Source organism: Bipolaris oryzae (assembly GCF_000523455.1).
Source record: "Bipolaris oryzae ATCC 44560 unplaced genomic scaffold scaffold_75, whole genome shotgun sequence".
NCBI lineage: Eukaryota > Fungi > Ascomycota > Dothideomycetes > Pleosporales > Pleosporaceae > Bipolaris > Bipolaris oryzae.
Window position 1 is genome coordinate 1 of NW_006911351.1, and position 22,771 is coordinate 22,771.

The 22,771-nt window shown below is 51.4% G+C and overlaps 8 protein-coding genes across 8 annotated transcripts; 6 read left to right on the top strand and 2 right to left on the bottom strand.

Annotated features, from left to right (window-relative positions):
• Positions 1 to 1,300: 1,300 nt before the first annotated feature.
• On the top strand, positions 1,301 to 1,873 carry COCMIDRAFT_26740 (uncharacterized protein; the record flags this gene model as incomplete). Its single annotated transcript, XM_007690280.1, has 1 exon — positions 1,301 to 1,873. One exon carries the CDS (start codon positions 1,301 to 1,303, stop codon positions 1,871 to 1,873), a length of 573 nt encoding a protein of 190 aa, XP_007688470.1.
• A 479-nt stretch (positions 1,874 to 2,352) lies between these two features.
• COCMIDRAFT_5734 (uncharacterized protein) lies at positions 2,353 to 5,363 on the top strand (the record flags this gene model as incomplete). Its single annotated transcript, XM_007690269.1, has 7 exons — positions 2,353 to 2,486; positions 2,606 to 3,240; positions 3,290 to 3,833; positions 3,881 to 4,355; positions 4,405 to 4,950; positions 5,003 to 5,149; positions 5,202 to 5,363. 7 exons carry the CDS (start codon positions 2,353 to 2,355, stop codon positions 5,361 to 5,363), a joined length of 2,643 nt encoding a protein of 880 aa, XP_007688459.1.
• Positions 5,364 to 6,316: 953 nt separating this feature from the next.
• On the bottom strand, positions 6,317 to 8,720 carry COCMIDRAFT_26742 (uncharacterized protein; the record flags this gene model as incomplete). Its single annotated transcript, XM_007690281.1, has 3 exons — positions 6,317 to 8,385; positions 8,437 to 8,635; positions 8,688 to 8,720. 3 exons carry the CDS (start codon positions 8,718 to 8,720, stop codon positions 6,317 to 6,319), a joined length of 2,301 nt encoding a protein of 766 aa, XP_007688471.1.
• Positions 8,721 to 9,912: 1,192 nt separating this feature from the next.
• Positions 9,913 to 10,974, top strand: COCMIDRAFT_96770 (uncharacterized protein; the record flags this gene model as incomplete). Its single annotated transcript, XM_007690299.1, has 1 exon — positions 9,913 to 10,974. The coding sequence occupies one exon, from the start codon at positions 9,913 to 9,915 to the stop codon at positions 10,972 to 10,974; it is 1,062 nt and encodes a 353-aa protein (XP_007688489.1).
• Positions 10,975 to 12,043: 1,069 nt separating this feature from the next.
• On the bottom strand, positions 12,044 to 14,173 carry COCMIDRAFT_96762 (uncharacterized protein; the record flags this gene model as incomplete). Its single annotated transcript, XM_007690300.1, has 2 exons — positions 12,044 to 13,965; positions 14,104 to 14,173. 2 exons carry the CDS (start codon positions 14,171 to 14,173, stop codon positions 12,044 to 12,046), a joined length of 1,992 nt encoding a protein of 663 aa, XP_007688490.1.
• A 696-nt stretch (positions 14,174 to 14,869) lies between these two features.
• On the top strand, positions 14,870 to 17,595 carry COCMIDRAFT_5738 (uncharacterized protein; the record flags this gene model as incomplete). Its single annotated transcript, XM_007690270.1, has 2 exons — positions 14,870 to 15,038; positions 15,089 to 17,595. The coding sequence occupies 2 exons, from the start codon at positions 14,870 to 14,872 to the stop codon at positions 17,593 to 17,595; spliced, it is 2,676 nt and encodes an 891-aa protein (XP_007688460.1).
• A 440-nt stretch (positions 17,596 to 18,035) lies between these two features.
• On the top strand, positions 18,036 to 20,515 carry COCMIDRAFT_37216 (uncharacterized protein; the record flags this gene model as incomplete). The annotated part of the gene is made up of 2 exons (XM_007690292.1): positions 18,036 to 20,098; positions 20,164 to 20,515. 2 exons carry the CDS (start codon positions 18,036 to 18,038, stop codon positions 20,513 to 20,515), a joined length of 2,415 nt encoding a protein of 804 aa, XP_007688482.1.
• A 1,397-nt stretch (positions 20,516 to 21,912) lies between these two features.
• Positions 21,913 to 22,593, top strand: COCMIDRAFT_37217 (uncharacterized protein; the record flags this gene model as incomplete). The annotated part of the gene is made up of 1 exon (XM_007690293.1): positions 21,913 to 22,593. One exon carries the CDS (start codon positions 21,913 to 21,915, stop codon positions 22,591 to 22,593), a length of 681 nt encoding a protein of 226 aa, XP_007688483.1.
• Positions 22,594 to 22,771: the final 178 nt, after the last annotated feature.

The following is a 22,771-nucleotide window of genomic DNA, read 5'->3' on the forward strand; positions in this document are numbered from 1 at the left end:
AAATCTATATAAAGAATAATATCTCTTAATTTTGTTTTGTGTTATTACGTTGTTATAGAGCAATTGCGCAGAGCGTTGGGTCAAGTTGGGTGGGGTGGCCGGATGACTGATCTGGCCGGATGACTGATCCTTAACGTTAATACCTCCTTGGACTGCTCAACATGCAAGTTTCGTGTAAATTCGACAAATTCTACACGCAAAATTGGCTGATCGCCGCTTACGCAGTCGGGTGAATATCTCAACTAAGCGAGTTTCGATTCGGAGAGACTATTGAGCCATTAGAAGTAGGGTATGATCATTTTGACATCCAATGCGTGGCAGTATTTTTGATCATATGATACATCGTCTGGTTTACCTTGGGAAGGGTTAGTATCAACCTTCTCTTAGTCAAGTGAGGTCATCCAGATGTACGGCACTAAAACAAGAGCTCTGTACCAACGGAGGCATCATGCATGGCCCTCAGCCAGCACAGCCGAACGCAAAAATAAGCATGCCCTCTTCAGCACCAACTATTCATCGTAATGTTCCTCAACGACCAAGCATGCTGTTGTATCAGCACTTTCGAATCCAGTGGCTCCAGAATCAATTGAAGACTTCAGCGAAGGTAGATTGGCCATACAATACGAGTTCTCTGTAGAACCGTGCGACAGAATCACCAAAGATGCTTGAAACTAGGCGTCGGACTCTTTGGACTGTTCCGGCAAGTAGAGAAAGCATATTTGAAGCGCAAACTATGATTACCAAGGATGCTGGAGGCTCATTCCCTGGCCGAAGTAGATGGCAAGGAGATGACCGACGGACTTTAGGCGTAACTTAGTACTGTGCTGTGACCTAGGCATATATGTGATAAAGACAGGGATGCACAGGGCGGAATGGCAATTGATGGCGCGTGATGGCTAGCTACACCGTAGTGCTAAGCCGCACGCAACGTAATCCGATTCCTTTTGCACGCCAACCGATGCGCCATGACCAATGATCAGGTCATTCATCTCCGGATAAAACGGGCTTCGCAAGAAATTCCAGGATGGCAGTGTTGGCGGTTTGGGTGATGGTGGTTCTAGGCTGGTCCTACTGGAATGCACGGACCAACCCAGCCATCACCAACCTCCGCATTTACAGCCTGCTAGAAATTACGCAACCCAACGGCTAGGCGAATATGGATCTCAAATACGAATACCGACCTGGTAGTTTCCACATCGATCTCTTTCAGCACCAGCCGAAATTCAAGCCGTGATCGACACTTTTTCACGGCAGTCAGCATTCGGACTTGTTCACACACCTTCCTTTGTTTACCAACACCATGCTTTTCAACAAGAAGACTCTGGCACTGGCCGCTCTTTTTTCGACACTCGCCAGTGGACGACCCTTTGATTCGGCAGGAGCAGGAAAACTTGCCGCGAGGAGCAAGAGTTATGCGGTTGTCAATGTTGGCGGAGATTCGACCGAAACATCTGCAACACCGACTTCAACTATCAAGACGACAACGACCGTTGAGGTTGTTGTCCCAGGAGAGACTGTCACTAGGGAGGTGACAGCGACAGTCGTCAAACCAAATCCAGCGCCCGCACCTACGCCCTGCCCTAGCTCAAGCAGTGTGACAGCATCATCATCGAGCTCCCTGTCTGTCTCTTCAACATCAACTCCTATTTCTTCGACACCTCCAATTTCCACACCAACCACGCCCACAAGCGTGCCATCAAATAGCACATCGATGCCAATCGAGACGCCAAAGCCAATCTTCATTACCGTCACTGTCTCCGAGGATGACGGTCCTACAGAGTACTATGACAACGGCATGTGGCACACCAACTACAGGATAAAGACGTTCGAGGGTGATGTCGCGGCTGCTCCAACAGCGCCGCCCGCGGCTTAAGCAAGGTGCTGTGTGGTTCCTTCTCTTCTTCCTCTCATGTTAGGCGGTAGGCTGGCTCAGCTGTCTGTTTCTGTTCTTTGGCAGTGGTTTAACGACGAAGGAGTAATGGTGAAATGTCGATACGCTAGTGCAGCAGACAAGTATGTAGGTAGACACATGGGTTAGGCGTTCTGGGAGCAATTGTAGCGACGGATAGATCTTCTGGGCCGCATGTATTATGTAGTTTGACTAGATGAATAGCTGAGATGAATGATAATGATTCCACGGCTGCATGTGTGTGTTGAAGAGCAATGTGCTGATGGTGTGGTACGGAACAGCGAGGACCGAGGGACGATGATGATGACGCAGGTCCAAGGAGAAGATGACATCCCTGTCATGATTGCTTGGCAAACGGGTGCGCCCAAGGCGGCGGTTGGTATAGCCACGACGAAGCTCTCCACTCCACAACCCCGGACTACCCGCTCGCCTGGATACACACAATGGCGTCGCCGCCCCCCGTAGAAGACCAGGCCCGGCTGCTTGAAGATGCCCTCGCCGTGGTGCGCCAGCAGACGATGCTCATGCGGCGCTGTCTCGAGACGCCGGGCAAGTTGATGGATGCGCTCAAGTGCAGGTACGCGCATGGCCCACGAGTGAAGCAATACATGAACATATAGACCATGGCTTGCATGTAGCAACTGCTACACCTGCTCTGCTATGTCCCCAAGCAATGCTGACGACCCTCTTGCGCAGCTCGACGCTCGTCTCAGAACTGCGCACCAGCAGCCTCGGCCCCAAACAGTACTATGAGCTTTACATGGCCGTCTTCGATGCCCTGCGCCACTTGGCTGTCTACCTGCGCGAGAACCACCCAGTCAACCACCTTGCCGACCTCTATGAGCTGGTCCAGTATGCCGGCAACATTATCCCCCGCCTCTATCTCATGGTTACCGTCGGCACCGTCTACATGGCCATTGAGGATGCGCCCGTCAAGGAGATTATGAAGGACATGATGGAGATGAGTCGCGGAGTGCAGCACCCCGTCCGTGGCCTCTTCCTGCGCTACTACCTTGCCGGCCAGGCCCGCGACCACCTTCCTTCAGGCGATGGTGATGGGCCCGAGGGCAACCTGCAGGACTCGATCAGCTTCATTCTCACAAACTTTGTCGAGATGAACAAGCTGTGGGTCCGCCTCCAGCACCAGGGACACTCGAGGGAGCGAGAGCAGCGGACCAAGGAACGACAAGAACTGCAACTTTTGGTCGGTAGCAACTTGGTTCGTTTGAGCCAGTTGGTCGATCTAGACAACTACAAGAAGATTCTCAACCCGCTACTCGAGCAGATTGTCCAGTGTCGGGATGTGCTTGCGCAGGAATATCTCCTCGAAGGTACGTCTTTGATCCCAAGACATATGAGCGTATATCTAACAGGCTCCAGTCGTTACACAAGTCTTCCCAGACGAGTTCCACCTTCACACCCTCGACCAGTTCCTTTCCGCTGTCGCACGCTTAAACCCGCACGTCAACGTCAAGGCCATTGTTGTTGGCCTTATGGACCGATTGTCGTCATATGCGCAAAGAGAAGCCGAGTCGGAGAGCCCAGAACAGCGCAAGAAAACAGAAGAAGAATCAATAGCACACCTTTTGGAACAAATGCGGATAGCAAAGGAAAACAAAGCAGCCGAACCGGAACCTGCGCCGACACAGCAAAATGGGAACTCTTTAGAAACTTCGGAAACGCAACCCTCCACGGAGGAGACTACGGAAGAGACCACAGAAGATTCGTCAACTCCTGCCGATGTGCCTGCTGAAGAGACTTCAGCGACAGAGGCAGATGGCGAAATTGAGAAGAAACGGGGCATACCGAACAATGTCAAGCTCTTTGAAATATTCAACGAGCAGGTGCAGACATTGGTGAAGATGCAGCGACTGCCAATACAAGACACCATTGGACTGCTGGTATCGCTGGCAAACCTTGCGCTGTAGGTCTCAGTGATTCATTCTGCTCACCGCGTACTAACTCCAACAGGAACATCTACCCCGAACGGCTCGATTACATTGACCAAGTTTTGACCTTTGCAAACCAAAAGGTTGCCGAATACCAGAACAGCGCAGACCTTCACTCGCAGGCTACCCAGAGCCAAATCCTTAGTCTCCTCCTTTCGCCCATCAAGACCTACATCTCGCTCTTCACCGCTCTAGCGTTACCGAACTTCATCCCGCTCCTACACTCACAACCATACCCGACTCGAAGAGCTGTAGCAGGCGAGGTGGCAAGAAGTCTTATGCGAAACCAAACCTCTATTGCGACAGCAGAGAACCTCGAAAGCGTGTTGGAGATTTTGAAGGTCTTAATTAGAGAAGGCATACAACAAGCGCAAGGATACCCAGGTGGACCGATCCAGAGACGGGCACAGGAGACGGAGGAGACAATAGAAGAACAGGGTTGGCTCGCACGGATAGTACATCTGATCCATGGTAAAGATAACGATACCCAGTTCAAGGTAAGTTCGACTAGGGTTTCCTCTAATTCAGAAGACTAACACCACTTAGCTCCTACAGACCGCACGAAAGGCCTTTGCCGAAGGCAACGAGCGCGTCAAGTACACGTCTCCTGCTATCATCACAGCTTCGCTTAAGCTTGCTCGCCAGTACAAGAAGCGCGAACACTTTGAGGACAACTGGCAGTCGCAGTCATCAGCTCTTTACAAGTTCATGCACAACACCCTCTCGACACTATACACTCGAGTCACAGGCTCCGCAGATCTCTCTCTCCGTCTCTTCGTTGCTTGTGGTCAGGTCGCAGACCAGAGCGGCTTCGAAGAGGTCGCATACGAATTTTTCGCACAAGCGTTTACCATCTATGAGGAAGCCATTAGCGATTCAAGAGCACAGTTCCAGGCTGTATGCGTCATTGCAAGCGGCTTGCACACTACAAGGAATTTCGGAAAAGAGAATTACGATACCTTAATTACCAAGTGCGCGCTACACGGCAGCAAGCTGCTAAAGAAGCCGGATCAATGCCGCGCTGTGTACCTTGCCAGTCACCTCTGGTGGGCGACTGAGATTCGAGCGTTGGGTGAGGAGGACCCCAAGGACGTAAGTGGCTCGTAATCAATTTTACGTACAACACTGGTACTAACAAATCCAGCTCTACCGCGACGGCAAGCGCGTCCTCGAATGCTTACAACGAGCGCTCCGTGTCGCCGACGCCTGCATGGACGCCGCCGTATCCGTTGAGCTCTTCGTCGAGATCCTGAACAGATACGTCTACTACTTTGACCAAGAAAACGAAGCTGTAAGTCTCTAGTCGTAACCGATTTAGACCGCCGTTTTCCTAACAAGATTAGGTTACAACCAAATACCTCAACGGCCTTATCGAACTCATCCACTCAAATCTCCAATCAAACGAAAACGCTTCTTCCCTCGAAAACCCCCGTAAACACTTCCAGCGCACTCTGGATTACATAGCAAGCCGCGAGTATGAAGGTGTGGTAACGACGCCCAAGTAGCTATAATAGGTAATTTGCATGGTAGAGAGATGGACTTTGTGATGGTGGTGATTGAGTGAGGGGACGTCAGAGATAAGAAATGTTGGCATGCATGCATAGACGTGAGTGTATACCGAATACGATACGAAATTATCATCATGACATATCGTTCAAATCATAATGAAATGTCGTGTGTGTGATGATTTTTTTTTGCGTTTGTTAATTCTTATAGTGACAAAGATTACATTGTCATTCCATACGCCGTGTGTACCCAGCCCTTACAAAGAAGAAAAAGTCCCTTGTGATATCCAAACTATGGGTACGTATGTAAAACCTCATATACCCACCCCCAGAAAAATCAAGTAAAAGAAAAGTGTGCGGTAATCAGCCCTTTTGTATCTCTCTCTTCTCATCCCAACCAAGATATGCACAAAGAAAGAAAAGAAAAGAAGAGATATCAAATGAGTGCGTGACGGAGAAATTGCCTTTTCCCCTTTTTTTTCCCAACCTAAATCCCATCCTCCTAAAGCAAAAAACCTCGATAAAGAAAAAGTAAAAATAGAGTAAGGAAACATGAGAAAGAGAGACGTCGATCAAAAGCGTCATGTGTGTATATCTCGAGAAGAAAAAAGAAAAAAAAGAAGGAAACCCAGCACAATCCAACACTGCCATTCCCATAATCATGATAAGGGAAGAGAAAAAAATCCAAGAAAGAAAAAGATACAGAAAAGGAAAACTACCACCCCGAAGAGAACGTAAAGTGCCTTTTCCAACCAGCCAAGTATGTGAAAGCCAGCCAGTCAGTCAGCTATGAAAAAAAAAAGATTGTATGTCGTAGCCGCGGATATATCCATTCCTCCTCCCCCTTCCCCATAACAACCAGGAGATCCTCTTAAACAAACCCCCCTCCCGAGTTGGGGTATGGATTTTTGTGGGTTATTTAAACATCCCACCCCCTCCACTCAGCATACGAACTAAACGCGTCGCAACTGGTTGGCCGCGCGCGCCATGCCCGCCGTCGAAGACACAGCAAGGGGTTCGGAGCTGAATCTTCGAAATTCCTCCTGGGCCCAGGCTTTCTCGGCGGTGTCTATACTTGAGGGACTGTACTCGTGGCTGTAGTTTGAACTTGTTTGCGTGTAGGGTCTGTCGTGGGTTGAGGAGGAGGTGGATGAGGCGTCGTCGCGGTCTGGGCGTAGGAAATGCGAAGTGTTGGTGTGGTTGTTGCGGTTGGTGGTGGAGGAGGGGATTGTGCGGTTGGGAGGGGTGTAAGGGTTGGGTTTGGGGTTTGAACTGGGGGGATGGTTGTTGTGGCGGTGGTGCTGGGGTCGGGGTGGTGTTTGGGATATTAATATTGGACTGCGTTCGAGGTGGGTAGGGTTTGCTGTGAGGGGTTCGCGGAGGAGAGAGGCGTCGATTATGCGGGATTGGGGACCGCTCATTGTGTTGAGAAGGGATATGATTTCTAGGCTGGGGCTTGAGGAGAGGTTGGCTGGTTGGTGCGAAATCGAGACTGCGCGAGCAGCTCGGTGCGTTTTGGGTAGTTCAGGGAGGAAGTCGTCTTCGGAATAACGGGGAGAAGAGAGGGGTGTGCTGCTAGCTCGGTGGCGGATGGGCTCTTTGGGTGGTGGGTGGGCGGTGTACTTTGCGGATTGCGGGAGATTCGAGTGAGTTTCTGCTACGGATTTCATTGCGGATGTAGGTTTGTATGCTGGGATGGGCGTCTTAGTCCGGTAGTGAGCGAGTGCTGGCTTCATGGGTGCTTTGGCCTTTTTCCTGTCACTGTTCATTTCTAGCCTCGCCAATGCATCCGTAACTGCATCGCCAACGTCGACATTGTTCAGCTCATGGTTCTCCAGCTCAAAGGTTTGTTTCCGAGTTACCACCTTGTGGGATACCATATTTGGATGCTCTAAAACAGGACTTGTGCCCTGTGGTGGCATAGCATCGGGCAGTGGCCATTCGGCTGGAAGTTCTGGAACTGGAGGTGTACTGTTATTTGAGCGGAAGTTCCTGTCGCTTGATGTGCTCCCGGATGCGGTCGTGTTTAGCGTTGACTTTGAGGGACCTGAATGTAGAGCTGATTTAGACGCTAGCGTTGCACCATGTAGATCTCTTCCTGAATCTGTCGAAAGGCGTTTCACTTTCCAGCTGCCAGTCTTTTCGTCAACTTCTAGAGTCGAGTGCGGATATCGTAACGAGTCGGCAAGTGTCTGGGTATCCTCAAACACAGAAGACTGGTACCGGTGCAACGTCTGGTTCGAATCATTGTGATGGATCATGGGTTCTTTTGTGCAATTTTCTTCAACCGGAGTCTTCTCATCGTCGTTATGGAAATCAAGGCGACTCCTAGAATAGTCTCCTTCCTTGTTTGCTCCGTTCGGTATGTAGAAGCGCAGATCGACGCGGACGACGGCAAACAGCATGACCACTAGAATTTCAGTAAGGAAGTTGAAGCAGTAGAAGCTAGCCTTGGACAGATACCAAGGTATCTCCACATTTCCGCGTTGAACATCGATCATCAAGGTTGGCGGGATCCAGGCCAAAACGCAACGGAACACTTGTCCGACCGACAGTATGCATACCGAGATGACGAGGATCGTAATATTGTACCGTAGTCGGCCAGCGCCAAACTTTTCAACCTCGGTACGCGGGATGAGAAGCGAGAGAGCGACTAGAACGGCGGGCGCGAAACAAAAAGTCGTGGCATATGTCTGGGCGACCAGGAAGAGGACTCGGAAGGCATCTTGCTTCAAGTGTGTAAGAGTGAAGAATTTCCAGATTTGGCTTACGATGAGACCGAGCAAGGTGAAAACCAAAAGGACAAGCCCACCTCTATGGAAGAGGCGGTACTGTGTTGACCATCCTAGACTGGGGTGTTGGGCGCGGATGATACGTTGAGCGAAGAACCAGTTGACCATGTACAAAATGATGGTGCCGACATAAGTAAAAATATTTGCCGCGATAGCAAGGCCGACATCTCTAGGGTAATTTGCCCATGCGATACGTAAGACCATGGTGATGATTCGAATTTTACAAAGACCTGTGGCGCGTAAGTCGTCAGTGTGTCGTGGTGATGGTCAAGATAGCTTACCCAAGATGGCGCCATTGAAGATGAACTTGTGGCCGCGATGCTTATTACTTTTAAAGATTTTAATGTGAATAACACCAAATACTAGATAGAAAACGAGGAAAATGACTGCGACGGGGACATCAGGCAGGATGTCAGGCGATCCGCCTAACCCAGCATCGCGAGGAGCATATGGGGGACCTTTGCCAGTCGCTACGCTATCCTGTTTGGACATTAGCTACGCGTTTCATATTTTCACATTCTACCATACATACCGGAGGACCATGTGCTCCTTGTTGCGAAGACATACTTCACTGTTTGTTAGTAGTAGGAGCGCGCAGAAAGTCCAAAGTCAAGGATGTACAAGATCAAGGGAAAGCCAACACGGCTTTCTCTCGACAAAGGGAACGGGACTAGATAGCGTATATCAGGTGCACACACTTGGATGGCCGCACGACTGCTGGGGCTCAAATCATAGTTGGCAATGGCTTAGACCAAGGGGCCCGACGGTCATACATAAGCAAAACGCATGACCAGCGTGTACAATCGTGACGACTCTGTAATTAGTCTGAATTAGAGGGGGCAGCGGTTCCATGCACGTATATGCGGCCCCATTGTTAGCTCAGCTCGGCCATGGTAGCACAGCTCAAAGCCGCAGTGGCATTGGCTGCTCAATGGTAAATGCGTTCCGCGCTCGTGGTGTGCAAAGACAGAGATAGACGCGTCGATCTAGAGGGCCAAGATTGGTTGCCCTTCCGAGGACCGTTTCTTAGGGCAACGTGCTTTTCTTTGATGAATAACATTGCCCTTCATTTTGCTCTCCTATACGGGAAATTCGCTCTCGGCGAAGGCCCCTTGGGTCTTGGACATTACGAGCACACTTGCGGTTGTGTAACAGCGCCTAGCAAATACGCCAAACACGGCAGTTGTCTCTCTTGACGTTATCGACGGCCTGACGACGGTGGTGCCCGGGTCTCCTCAGTGAAGCCGGAGATCTGCTTCTGTCGCTTACTAGACGTTGAGTGGAGGGAAGTGGTGAGAGATCGGTGGAAACGGTATATGATTGCCGACCAATGACGCTTGTATCGGCCCTCGCATGGCCGGCGCCGACTTTGCTTGTTCGGCGTCACGGAGCATCATGGTGTAGATGCGGAATGCTTGATATATGCCATTGTGTCTGTGCCTGCAAAGCATGACCGGAATCAACAAGTAAAAAACTCATCTCTCCAAGGCCACACACCTTGCAAGAAGGACCAGCCCAAGGCATCATGTCAAACACGCCGCTTCCCACCCATCGCCTTGCCAATGGATGCAGCATGCATGTCCTTTCTACTTACCCCAGATTTTCGGCACGGTGAAACCCATCGGAATGACGCTTGAGACCTACAACTTTCGTCCGTTAGACCTGACAACGAACACCAACAACAATCCTCCTCTGCCATCACCAATGCTACCGGCACCGCACAGCTAGCCCTCGGACCGCCCCATTACACACTCGCAATGCCGCCCAAAGCCAAGCCGCGCGCGGGCAAACAGACCAACAACGTCGCCAAAAAGGCCATCCCACCGCCCTTTACACCCACACCCCCGGCGCTCGAAAACCTCCTCTACACCTTCGACCGTTCACTCGTCTACGTAACACACGTGGACCCCCACCCCGCATGGTTCAAACGCCGCATCTTCATCGTGCCCCTCCTGCTCAACGCCAGCTTCGTGTTGGTCCTACTATGGCGCCTATACACCATCGGTCCCCACTACCTCGACATTGTCAAATCCGTCCTCGGACAAGCCAACCACACAACCATATACTGGGCCTCCAACACGTGGGGCTCGCTGCTCTGGAAAGTCGGAAGACGCATGCTCTTGTTCCTCTTCGACTTTTTCCTTTTCCGCATCGTGGGACCATGGCCCTGGAGTTTCTTCGTTGAGCAGCCCGGCAACCCTGTTAGTTGGCGCTGGAACGTTGGGTTTAGAGATCAGGAGATCTATGTAAGGGTGAGTAGGGGGTGGAGTGCGAAAGATCTGCTGGGTGAGGCGGAGGGAAGCAGCGGGCGCAGAGGAGGCGAAAGCCCGTTTTTCAAGACGCGCATCTTGCCCGCAGTGGATAAGCAGCGGCTCCGCGAGAAAACAGGGTATATGCTCATGGACGCCGATTTCGATCTCGATTTCTTCGGTATGGTGGCTGCGACACAGCTCCTCGACCGCAAAGACATAACCCTCGACCACGTCCGCAAAAGCGTCTTCGTGTACGTTGGCGATGCGGAGCGCGATAATGGCCAATGGGCTGTATGGGACTGCGCCAAGCTCGACGAAGGGTCAGAAACGGAAGCTAGGGAAAAAGTCGTGGCCTTCAAGGACAAGCTGACGGCCATGGGCAAGGAGAGTTTGTTCTTCAGATGGGTCGAGCTCATCCAGTACGAAAGTAGTGCCCCTGGTGGCTTTACCCCCGAACGACAAGCTGCTGCGGCCGAAAAAGTAAAGCAGATGTTTGAGGATCAAGGGGTCGATTTCGAGCAGTTTAGTAGGGAGATAGGGGGCTTGGATGGCATGACGGATATTTGATTGCACCCTGTCTCTTCTTCTTCCTTCTTTTTTCGTTCTAGTGCTGGGAGAAGGGGTGGAAGGGGGGGGGAGCATGAATGAATGGTTATGGTCTCCAATAGTCTAGATTGCGATGATACCCTGCTTTCGTGTCTGAAGAAATAATAGAATTATACATCCATCCATCTGTCCATTCTCGACGTTCTTTTTGTCCCTCCTGCTAGATTTCTTCTTCGCATAATGCGATACTAATAATTAGTCTTCATGGACTAATACCTCTTGGTTGAACAAAGGAGCATAATGACGATAATTGAAATATCGGTTGTGTTGAGTCCTTGGATTATGCTGCGGTCTTAGAAAAGTCACACAGGTAGTGAAATTTCATTAATCTTGGACTATCGATAAAGTATGTCTCCTATCCGCTAGATCGACTTGACAAATTTGGATATAGGGAGAGGTTGTGAAACACCGCTCTCGAAACGTGGCGCACATGTTCGTCTGATGAGGGAAACCCTTTTTCGTTTTCTTGGTGCTTTTCCTTTTTTTTTGGTTTTCTTCGGGGACATGTCCGAGGACCATGTACGGGATAAGTGGCGTTAGTTCTCAATATTTTTAATTGAGTCAGCTTTTAAGCTGTTTGTGAGATTTGCTCTTCTGGGTGTATGGAATGATTCCACATGCGTGATTGGAAATGGAGCATGGCTATTGCTCACCTTGTATTGGACCAGCTCTTTATTCTCGGCCGAATGGAGTACACGGATGTACGTCTTCGATCGGCTAGGAAAGTGCTGAACGAGTTATATCGTCCGGTCGACGCTTGATCCTGGACGTTGTAGATGGCAAGGTGAAATGTCTCGCAACCCGAGAGAAGGATAGCAATGAACCATAAGACCTATTCCCAAGGTGCGTCAAATGCTGACATGCATCGTACGACCTATAGTCTTCCTCTGAGATTTCATAGCTTTGTAAACTAGCAGGTTGATCAAATTTAATGATAAAACTCAACAATCAAAAGCTGGTGATCTTCAAGAAACTGCAACTGCTAAATGCGTAACATGAATTGTGTAGAGACATTCCAATATCTGTCTATTCAGCTCCCATCGTAAAAGGCATACTGGTCAAGATTTGTCGGCGCCACGTCGTCGCGGACTAGGAAGTTCGACGACTGCATAGGTATGTATTCGCTAAACAGATCTGCCATGCTTGCTCCCGGCCCGAAACCAAGGTTTTGCATGAATTGCGGCTGGTTATCCGGCCGAGTTGTGCTATCAAGTGACGCCAATTCGTCGAAAAAGGTCTCGAGATCGCTGGTAAGCTCAGGGTGTCGTGGGTCGGTTTGTGATGGACTAGGCACTGCTACATGGGATGGATTTGTTGGATACGGCTCAGAGAAGAAGTCATTGAGGGGGTCTATTGTTGACTGGACTATGTTGCGGCCATCAGGAGTCGCGGTTTGGAGTGATTCTGGCGTTGACAAATTTATGGCTGTTGAAGATCGTCTGGCCGGCATGATGAAGCTCTCGAGAGTCTGTGAATCATCATGATGCGACTGAGGCGATGTTGGTAACATGGCCTCTCGCAACCTTTGTAGTTGAGTGCGGGTCGTTTCACGCAGATTGAGTTGACTAGCAAGTCTGCTGATAGTGATGACCAGACATTTGATCGGTACGGGTAGTCGCTGGACACCAATATCCAATTGACACTTATCAAGTCCCTTAAGAAACAGTTGTAAACTTATATCTGAAGGATGGGAGAAAAAGCAAGCGCAGTCATATGTCGCTTGTAGCAGAGCAGTCGGCGGGGCGAGCAATGAAAAGGAGCTGCCAGAAAACAAAGAATCCACTTTTGGAGGTAGACAAGTTTTCCACCTCTCAAGACGCTGAGCAACCTCTTCTTGGTAAGCGTCTTGCGCTGACTGCTGCCCAGTGCTTACGAGTATGTCAACCAATTCAATGACATTGTTGAACGTACTTAGAGAAAGCAATGGGGTCATTCTACTAGCGCGCGAAGGATCATTGAACCCAGACCAAGGCTGCCACTCTTCCAAACCGTCTTCGTCAATAAGACCAAGGTGCCTCAGATCGACTTTTCTAAAGTGAGGACGGCGGTTGAGCTGAAATGCTAGCATGCCGTCGAGGAGGAAGCACCCGTAGTAGACATGCTTGTGTCTAGAGTTTGCCATCAGTGTCGATTGGTCTACATTTTCCAGGGCTCTCGATGCGTAACCAACGAGTAGCCAGGCTGAACCCGTCAACATTCGGGAGATGTTGAACACGACCAGATTCAGAAGAGCTCTGATATGTCCAACATCGAAACGTCCAGATTCGCTTGGTATCATGGATCTTGCGGTCTCGTAAAGCTTCATAGGCCTTGTCGATGATGGATCAAGGGAGTTGTTCAGGTTTGCGTCATATAGTGATGCCACTGCCAGGATACTCCACATTTCAGCGTGCGCCCCGGAAATGGATTGCTCTGGATTGCTGGAATGGCTATGCAGAGGGTAAGAATAGGCGGATTTCAGGGTATCATGCTTCTCGCATATGGGAAGCCAAGAGTGTACATTGGTAAAGTATACTTCGAACAGTTGCCAGCTATCCTGCGGGATTGTTTCTGGAGCACAGGTGCTGGCCGGCTGTTTATGTGATGATGCTGCGATCTGTGGAACACCTGGAGGCCCAACACTGCGCTGGAACTCAATGTTACTTGCTTGGCTACGGCTGGTCTTTTTTTTCAAAGGCTCCTCGATATCCGAATCCTCGTCGCTGCTAAAAGAACCGGGCGAGGTAGCTTGTTCATGTCTTGAAGGCTCTCCTCCAGATAGCTGCTTATCAACGTCGATGTAAAACTTTGATTTGCGCCATCGCCTGTGGAGCTTGTTCGACTCCTTTGAGTCACGGCTGAGGAGTAATGACGAAGCACCCTCCTGCGCTAGCTTCTCTTTGAGGGCAGATTCGTTGTCGAGATTGTGCTGGAAGAGCCATGCAAGTGCCAACTCCAGGGTGCGAATGTAGCCTGGTTGGATGCCTCTCTTCTTGGGGTTTGCCGTGTAGGAGCATTTCCTGGTAGTCCCTGAGCAGGTAGAGCAAGTTGGTTGGAGGCCATCACACTTCTCACGTGCAACGCGACATTGATCGCATGCTCGTGACACACGAGTGCGTTTGGCAGGCTTCTCTTCGGATAGAGGTGCGGACTGGCGCTTTGCCTGGCTTTGTGCAGGCATGAGCCCGATGCGAACGGATTCGCAATATATTTTGATCACAAAACGGGATGCTCAATGGTGCGTGTGCATAGCTGGATGCAGGGCGTCATGTAGTAACCCAAAGAAGTCCACGTAATAAGCCTCGGCAGCGAGAAAGAGAGGCGGAGCAGTCTGGTTGGTCCACGGACGCTACGGAGCTCAGCGACCAGATGATCCGGGGTGTATCATGGATTGCGGAGGGTGGGCCGGGACTGTTAGATAGTGTAAGTGTATACCACGCGCATAACAGGAGCGCAAGACGTCAAGAGTCTACGCGAGTTCGGCACGACACGCAAGTGAGGGGAAAAAGGCTTATCCGGTGGCGCATTCAGCCGGCCATTGCCCTGACTGCTGCTACCCCGTATCCATCGGCCCACCACCACCATTGTGATATGTCTTTGCGTAAAACCAGCTGCCGTCCATTTTTCCGCGCTCTGCCGTTCTCAATCGCTTACCAGGTTGACGGCGGACGATTAACAGCTGTCCTGCCCCTCCTTCTCATGATACATCATACCATGCATACCTTGAGTCGTCCCAACCACTTTCGGCTCCACAGTCTACCCATATCACCTGCTGTATTCCGCCGCACGGCTACTTGAAGAACCACCGGAGAAATAAAGCATCCGAGACTTGAACCCTTGACGCCTCTGTACTCTCAGCCAGGCCGGCGCCGCCATCATGGCCTCCGCAGCGATAGGGACCAAACGCGCCTTTGCTTCTTTGGAGGAAGAGAGCGGCGGAGCTGCTGATAGCTACCGCTCCTATAGCAATTCGGTGACGCGCGAAACACCAACATCAGACTCCACAGTACTTCCCCAGAGGCGCAAGGTCAGCCCAGATGGCGCAAGTACGTAAGGATGTACCTGTATGGTTGGTTGCGTGCTGACAAACGAACAGCCTCGACTATTGCAAGTGCGCGATCTACTCCTCGCCTCACCCCCGCCCCCAGGCCCCCAGCAGGCCCTCATCGTCGCATGTTTAGAGTAGATGCCTCGATCGTGCTACTTGGTATGCCTGGGACTGGAAAGTCCACCTTGGCCGTCATTGCTTCGATAGCATGCCGGAGGCGGGTACTTGACGTAGAAGACATGTTTCAAGAGACGACAGGCTTCTCTACTGCCAAGTACCGTAAGCAGTTCGGAGTTGCCAACTTTAATTTACGGCAAGAAGAGCTCCTGCGTAGCATTCTCGATGAACATGATCAAGGTGCAATCATTGTCTGCAATGGACTCTCGTTGGAAAGAAATGGACAGTCGTTGATACAGGACTTTGCTCACACGCACCCCGTAGTACACGTACAGCGTGACCTCTCCAGTCTGCACAGCTATCTGGGAGGGCCCGATCTGAAGAGACTGAAAGACATGCTGGCGTTAACTGCGCCCATCCTTCGACGGTGCTCTAACTACGAGTTTTATAACATTTCCGAGGTCAAAGTCACCAGCGCTGACACTGCTGCCGATCAACCGGTGGCCCCCGCATTTCTCACGCTGAAACGAGCCCAACGAACATTTCTTAAATTCCTGTCGATAGTCACGAATCCCGAAAACTCGGGTGGCTCAGTCGGGCTATCAATCCCACCGTTGGAACCTGGATATCCGCTATCGGACGTGGCGACGGAGCTCCGCAACTACACTTGTGCCGTTCAGGTACCGCTAGAAGACATCCTGGCTGAAGATGCAGATGTACAACGTCTGGAAGTTGGATCAGATGCATTTGAAATCATATTTGATCTTAGCCAACCACGCATCATAGCAGATGCTCTGGATGAGGTCAGTGCCTGCATATCCAAGGTACGGAGAAGTACAGTAGTGCCCATTATTTATCACATACTTCCAACATTTCCCACGGACGGCCATCGGACACTTTACCTGGAACATGTACGCCATGGATTGAGAATGGCGCCCGAGTATGCGACCGTCGATTTGTCGCTAGATGCAGCAACGCTCACAGATTTGATTTCCTCTCGAGGCACAACCAAGATCATTGGCCACCTCCATGCGGACACGCCATGGGAGGATAATTTCTGGGTTGTGCAATACGAAATGGCTGTGCGTATTGGTTGCTCTGCTGTTCGATTTACTCGGCCAGCCTATTCCATTGATGATGACATTTCAGTTCGCAGTTTCAGCTCAAAAATGGCAAAGCATGATGCCCAAGTGCCTCTGATCTGCTACAATACAGGAAGAGCAGGTCGGCGCTCCGTCTGTTTTAACAAGCACTTGACACCCGTTGTGCCACCTTCAGAAACGGAGAAGACAGATACGACAGGGCGAGTGGCGCATCACACTAACGACTCTCGGGTGACAGCGCGAGAAGTTACCCAAGCTTTGTATAGCTCGTTTACGCTTGACCCAATGCAGATTTACATTATTGGTAAGCGATTGGGATACAGTGTTTCACCGGCAATGCACAATCTTGCGTACCGGGCATGTGGAATGCCCCATGAATTCATTCCCATTGAGAGCCCCTCGCTCAACAGTCTCAAGGAATTAGTACGCCAGCCAAACTTTGGTGGTTCCATCGTGATCCAGCCATTCAAGATGGAGGTGATTGCACTAGTGGATTCGATGAGCCAGCATGCTCGCGCGATTGGTGCTGTGAATACAGTAATACCCGTGCGTCGGCGTAACCAGGATGGCAGTCTCCCAAGCGAACTGGAAATCTTCCAGGAACGCAACCAGTCTGGGCCTATTCAGGCTCTGTACGGAGATAATTCCGAGTGGATTGGAATCCGCTCCTGCGTGCGTAGGGGTCTGTCTCCTGCGAACGCGGTACGGCCGCTGTCGTGTGGTCTTATCATCGGGGCGGGTGGCATGGCCAGGGCAGCCGTCTACGCGCTGCTGCAGATGGGGGTGAGGAACATTGTCATCTTCAATCGGACACTCGAGAAGGCCAAGAGCCTTGTCGCGCACTTTTCGCGTCTTGTTTCAAGCTCAACAGAAACAGCCAGTGTGTCGTCGATCACGCCTCAGAATCTGCCAAACTTCAAGATTCTAGAGTCACGTGACGACACATGGCCAGAGACACTTCGCCAGCCAACGATCATCGTTTCCTGCATACCCACCGACCCGATAGACGGCGGGCCGGCAGCACAGTTCACTCTTCCCGAGCAGTGGATGGAGAGCCGTACGGGTGGGATTGTCATGGAGACGGCGTATAAGTCGCTCAACACTCCGCTGAAGCAACAGGTGCGAGATGCAACAAACAAGCTTTGGACGTACATGGATGGGCTAGACTTCATACCCGAGCAAGCTTTTGCTCAGTTCGAGCTGTTCACTGGCAAGCGAGCACCGCGAAAGGTGATGCGAGAGGAGGCGTTTCGTGCATGGAGGGACGAGAAAGGCAACGGTGACGCCGACATGGTAAAGAGGAGGATGGAGGCCATTGACAAGCAAGAGCCATGATGGCTCCCGATGGTTAGGCGAATTATAATGTTGAGCCATGATATAGACAAACGCATATTAACATATACCTATACGTGTGTATGTACTAGTATACCGGGTGACCTGATCCCTGCGTCAATCCGTGGCGCACGCTCCTACGTAGCGAGCCACGACGCGTGCGCGATGCGACAACACATGCACAAAGCTAGACCGCTTACCGCCCTCATTACTCGAAATATATCTTGGAGCCACGCAGACCAACCCCCGGATCCTCGCACAGCCCTCAGTATTATGCGCAGAAATCGCAGTCAGCCCACCGCCCGGCAATGACTACGCGCCAGCCCCTCCACCCCATTTCCCCGCCGTCGGCCACCGCTGTGAAGTCACGCTACGCACACCTCCAGAGACCCACATTAGCTACCACCACCACAACCACCACCAGGACCAATGGACTCGGCACCATGGATACCGGAAACCACGACCGACACGACTTGCACGATGCAGACTCTGTCGTCTCTGGACTGAGCGAGCTCGAAAATGACGCCGAAGACGATTTTGATAAGCTCATGATACGCAACGAGCGCGACAGACGACGACTGAGCCAGGCCGCCAGTGCTCGGCCCCAGCCCTTTACAAAGGCGCGCGCACATCCGCGCGTGGGCTTGACCCTGGAGAACCTTGAGAGAAACAACGCGGCAGCAACAGCAGCGGCGAGCGCAAATGTTGGCCTAGACCGCCCGCCCAGCAGCAGCGGAAGCACGAGCAGTAATCCAGCAATACATGTGCCGGCGACATGGGGCAGGAAGGGCAGGAGCAACAGGCACTGGATGCGGGCCATCGCCTACGACGAGGATCAGCAGCAACAGACACCCACAGCCCCAGAAGAAGATGGGACAAACGATCAATACTACGGCAACAACGCGAACCTGCCACACCGCTCAGTCGAGGACAGCCCGCTCTCACATAAGACATCCATGGTCGGCACTCCGCGCGCCGAGTCCGAGGAGTGGGACCTCACCTTTGAACTCAACGAGGCTTCCATGATTGCATCTACGCCCTACATCCCCAGAAGTACCGTGCTAGACGACATACGGCGGCGCGAGATGGAGAGTTCAAAGGAACGGTCGGGCTCGCCCGAGCCAGCGCGCCGACGGTCTTCGTTTGGGCGGAAAGCCGAGAGTGCAAGCCATGGCGCATCGAATGCCGAACCAGTTGTGCAGGAGTCTCCGCCGCCCCAGAAAAAGCTGCGTATGCGCACACAGTCATGGCAGTCAATCGGCAAGTCGCAGCCGGTAATGGGTGTGAGAAAGGAAGACATGCCCTCTGCGATGTATAAGAGCACTGAGAGCATAGCTGAGGTAGATCGCGAAGTGGTTGCCACTGCAGAAAGAATCCCATCAAAGCGCGTTCCACATCGGCGGCATGACTCACAGGATTTGTTGCGTCGGTTGGCGAGAGCCTCCAACACCCCAAGTCCGGCGCGGCCACAGACGACACACTCAGAGCCGCTGGACGGCTCATCAGAGACAGCGACCACACGCACCCAGTCTTCGGGTAAAGAGAGGATACAAAACGTGGAAGCGAACGCATCCGTGCCCAAAGCCGTTTCGGAACCTGTGGCACTTGCGTCACAAGTGAACACAGAGCGAGAGGGGTCACAAGAGACACCGCAAGAAGCTGAGCGATTGCCAGAATCTTCAACAGAAAAGGGAGCAAATGCCAATGGAGTAGATGCGACACCAGTGCCCGCAAAGAGACCAGTATTGAACCCCAAGACTCCAGTGGTGACTGGTGCTTGGGTCGACACACCGGGCCCACGTACTGCTCGGAGATCTGTCTCTACAAGTAGATCCCGTTCGCGTTCACGCTCACCCAAGAAAGTCGATCCACGCAAGACCAAATCGCTTGAGAGACTCAAGCCTAGCACAGAAGGGTCTGCAAACGTCGCTATGGAAGTAATCCGTCCTAAACTACCCAGATCTGCACTGCAAGCACTTGTTGAAGAAGCGAAAGCTCACGACCAACACTCAACAGCAGATTTTGGCGACTCGACGATCAACTCACTCGAGGAGCTCATCACTCCATTGACTGAAATCGCAGTAGACGAAGACACACTTCAAGGTCTTCAGATTCCAACTGATGCACCCCGCAACGATGCAGAACGCCAAAGACAGCAAGAGCTCGTCCACCTACATCGAATGAGCGATCGCCTCCGTGCAGCGCGTACTAGCATCCGTGACGTAAGTCGAGGCATGAAACGAGTCGAGGACCGAGTCGAGCATGTAGAAGAAGGAGAAAATGGCGAGAAGATCAAGGTGGTCAAGCGGACATGCCTCTGTGCGAGTGAAGACCACGTGCAGTACTTTTCAATGTGGAAGTGGTGGAAGAGCTTATTCTGGGAGCAACGACTCAAGTCCTTGCGCCAGGTATCCAACAGTCGACTGAGGTTTTGGGGCGGACTTACGGGTCTGAGTATTTTCCTCATCACCCTCTTCGTCTGGTGGATAAGCGAAGAGATTGCTTGGTATGTCTATCTACTTATAACACCATTTCTTGCTGTGAACTGTTAAACTGACTTTGCTCCTCCAGTGAGTTATACTGCCGACCTGTGTACGCGCACTCGTATCCCTACCCATTCAGCGTGAACCCCAATGCTCCGAAATATCCTTACGTCATTCCTACCCTCATCTACCGCAATCTCATCAAGGACTGGTGGGTCCCTGTTTCTTCATTCTTCTCATGGCTCGCTGCGACTATTTGGGGATGCGTGGTCGGCTTTGAACGGACAACGCGCATTGGCAACTACATGAAGAGTCAAAGCATGCGAAGTTCGGGTGCGGTGGAAACACATTGGATTAGTGAAGATGCCGCTACACTCATGGAGGAGAGGAGCTGGGATGCGAGCATATTTAACGACGAAATCTTGCCTGGTGGGCGGTGAAGCCCTCTTCTCTTTTTTTTTGGAAAGACGCTAGACAAGCAAAAAGTGTTGCTTCTTTTGGCTTTTTCCCTGTTGCATGTTGCTGCATTCGTTGAGCGTGGCGTTTGCTTGATTTTTCTTTTCCTCTTGTTTTTTCTCTCCTCATTTAGCGAGTTTGGGTCTGGAGTTTGGTGCGGAGTTGCATACACTACGACTATATGCTGTATTATTACGCTTTTGGCGTATTGTGGCATTTTGAATAGCAAGAGCGAGATAAAGCGAGCGTACAAGAGATGGGATATTTCAAAGTCTCTTCCTATTGCCCTTTTGGCTATCTACCAATAGATAAATGCAACCGTCGCACATCCTCTTCTTTCAAACCCACGAACAAGGATATCCAGGGCAATGGTGATAGTGCATAGCCACGACCGGTAGTCAGAACTCCATGGGATAAACACTCCCCTCACCACTTCCACTACGACTGGTAACCATCTCTATCTTCTTGCAGGGAAGCCCTCTCTTCTCTCTTTCACATGCGCCGGCACCTCCGGGACCACCAAAAGAGATGCGGAAATGAAGAGGCGCTGCTAGCTCCAAGAGACAGATTGCCAATGGGATGATGAAAAAAAGCCAGAAATGACGCACAAAATCCCTACACCTCCTCTTTTTCTATGCTGCAAATTATATTGCTCTCCAGCTAAAATTCATGCGAACACACCATCGTACTTTCAAACACGAACGCTTACTGGCGAACTACCCATCAGCTCCTGCTACTATCTCTGGCGTCCTTCGTATCCTCGCAAATCTATTCGCTACAACCCCCCCCCTTGCCCCTCTCCCTTGCCCCACCCGCTCTCACCATCACACGACAAGGCGCCTGCAACAACGAAAGATAACCACCCAAAAGCCACAAAATGTAAATTAGTATCTGGAACCTAGCCTCTTACCGCATCAGCGCGCGCGCCTTTTGCCTTACGTACCCCACCTTCCGCTTTCCTCGCGTTTACCTGTCAGCCGTTTCATGCTCAAACATTCCAGGAGGACCCCTGTGTAAGGAGGCCCCCCCTTGGCGACACGGAGGTGAAACAGTAGGATTGGAAGGTGGTGAGATGCGCTGAGGGGGCGGTCGTAATCGTTGAAGAAGGGGGGGTTTTGCGCGCCTTCTTTCTATTATCTTTCTTACTTTGCTTAGTGTTTTGACTGACGTCCAGCGATAACGTATTGGAAGAAGATTGTCACTATATGTTTCTGAGCGCTGGTCGCATGTATCGATACTGGATTTGATAAGGATCACACGACGAGTTTGGGAGTATCACGCTGCTCTTTACCATATCACACTGCTCTCCGCAGTACTACGCTCTGCTTCGCAAATCCACAGCTCTTTCTTTCTTGCCAAACTCCAAATCATTATAGCAAAAATGATCGGCGGAATCATCTCCACAGTCAAACTCTTTTCCTTTCTCTTCACTTACGAGTTCTGGAGCCGGCTCGGATTCTTCGTCGGGTACATCTTCACTTTCCTGTTGGTGCTCGAGGTCACACGCCTGGCAAGCACCGATGCACACAGGAAGCAAGTCGAGAAGGTACTCGACTCCTATGCGGCGTCGCGATCAGAAAGCGAGCCTCGGCGGCCACGCCCAGCTCCTGAGATGAAAAAGGTGTCTCTTGACGAACTTGAAGAAATGGAACGGCAAAGCATGATTGCAGAAAAGGAAAGGCGAGCACGAACACCGAGTCCCGCCGTTACTCGCAAACCAGAACCCGAGCCTGTGCAGATCGACGAAGAGAGAAGACGGAGACGAGCATCCTCCACAGCCGCCCCGCCAAAGACAGCATCAGCGTCAAGGTCTGCCTCGCAATCACGTCCTCAAACGCAAACGTCAAGCCCAGCCCGTCGTCTTAGGAAACGCAGCGACACACTCAACTCGGCCAGCAGTGCCGAGTCCAAAGACGCTGCTGTGAGGAGAAAGCGCCGCGAGGCCTCGCCTGCCGAGTCCAAGACCTCGTCTAGACATGCGAGTCCGACGCCCAAGAGTAGGAGCAAGGAAAGCAGGATCCTAGGAGCATCGTTGGGGAAGATGCTGAGGGGCAAGGTGTGAATGTCAACATCATTGATCCTAGAGAAATCGCAGCGACGATGACGAGTTATGATTATGACTGAAAGTATCGTTACGGTTGCGTAGAGCAACTGTGATTGTTTTGAGAAGAGGGCAGACAAGGGACGGATGACGATATATCACGACAACCTTGTTGGGGAAAAGTATGAACTTTTGCATA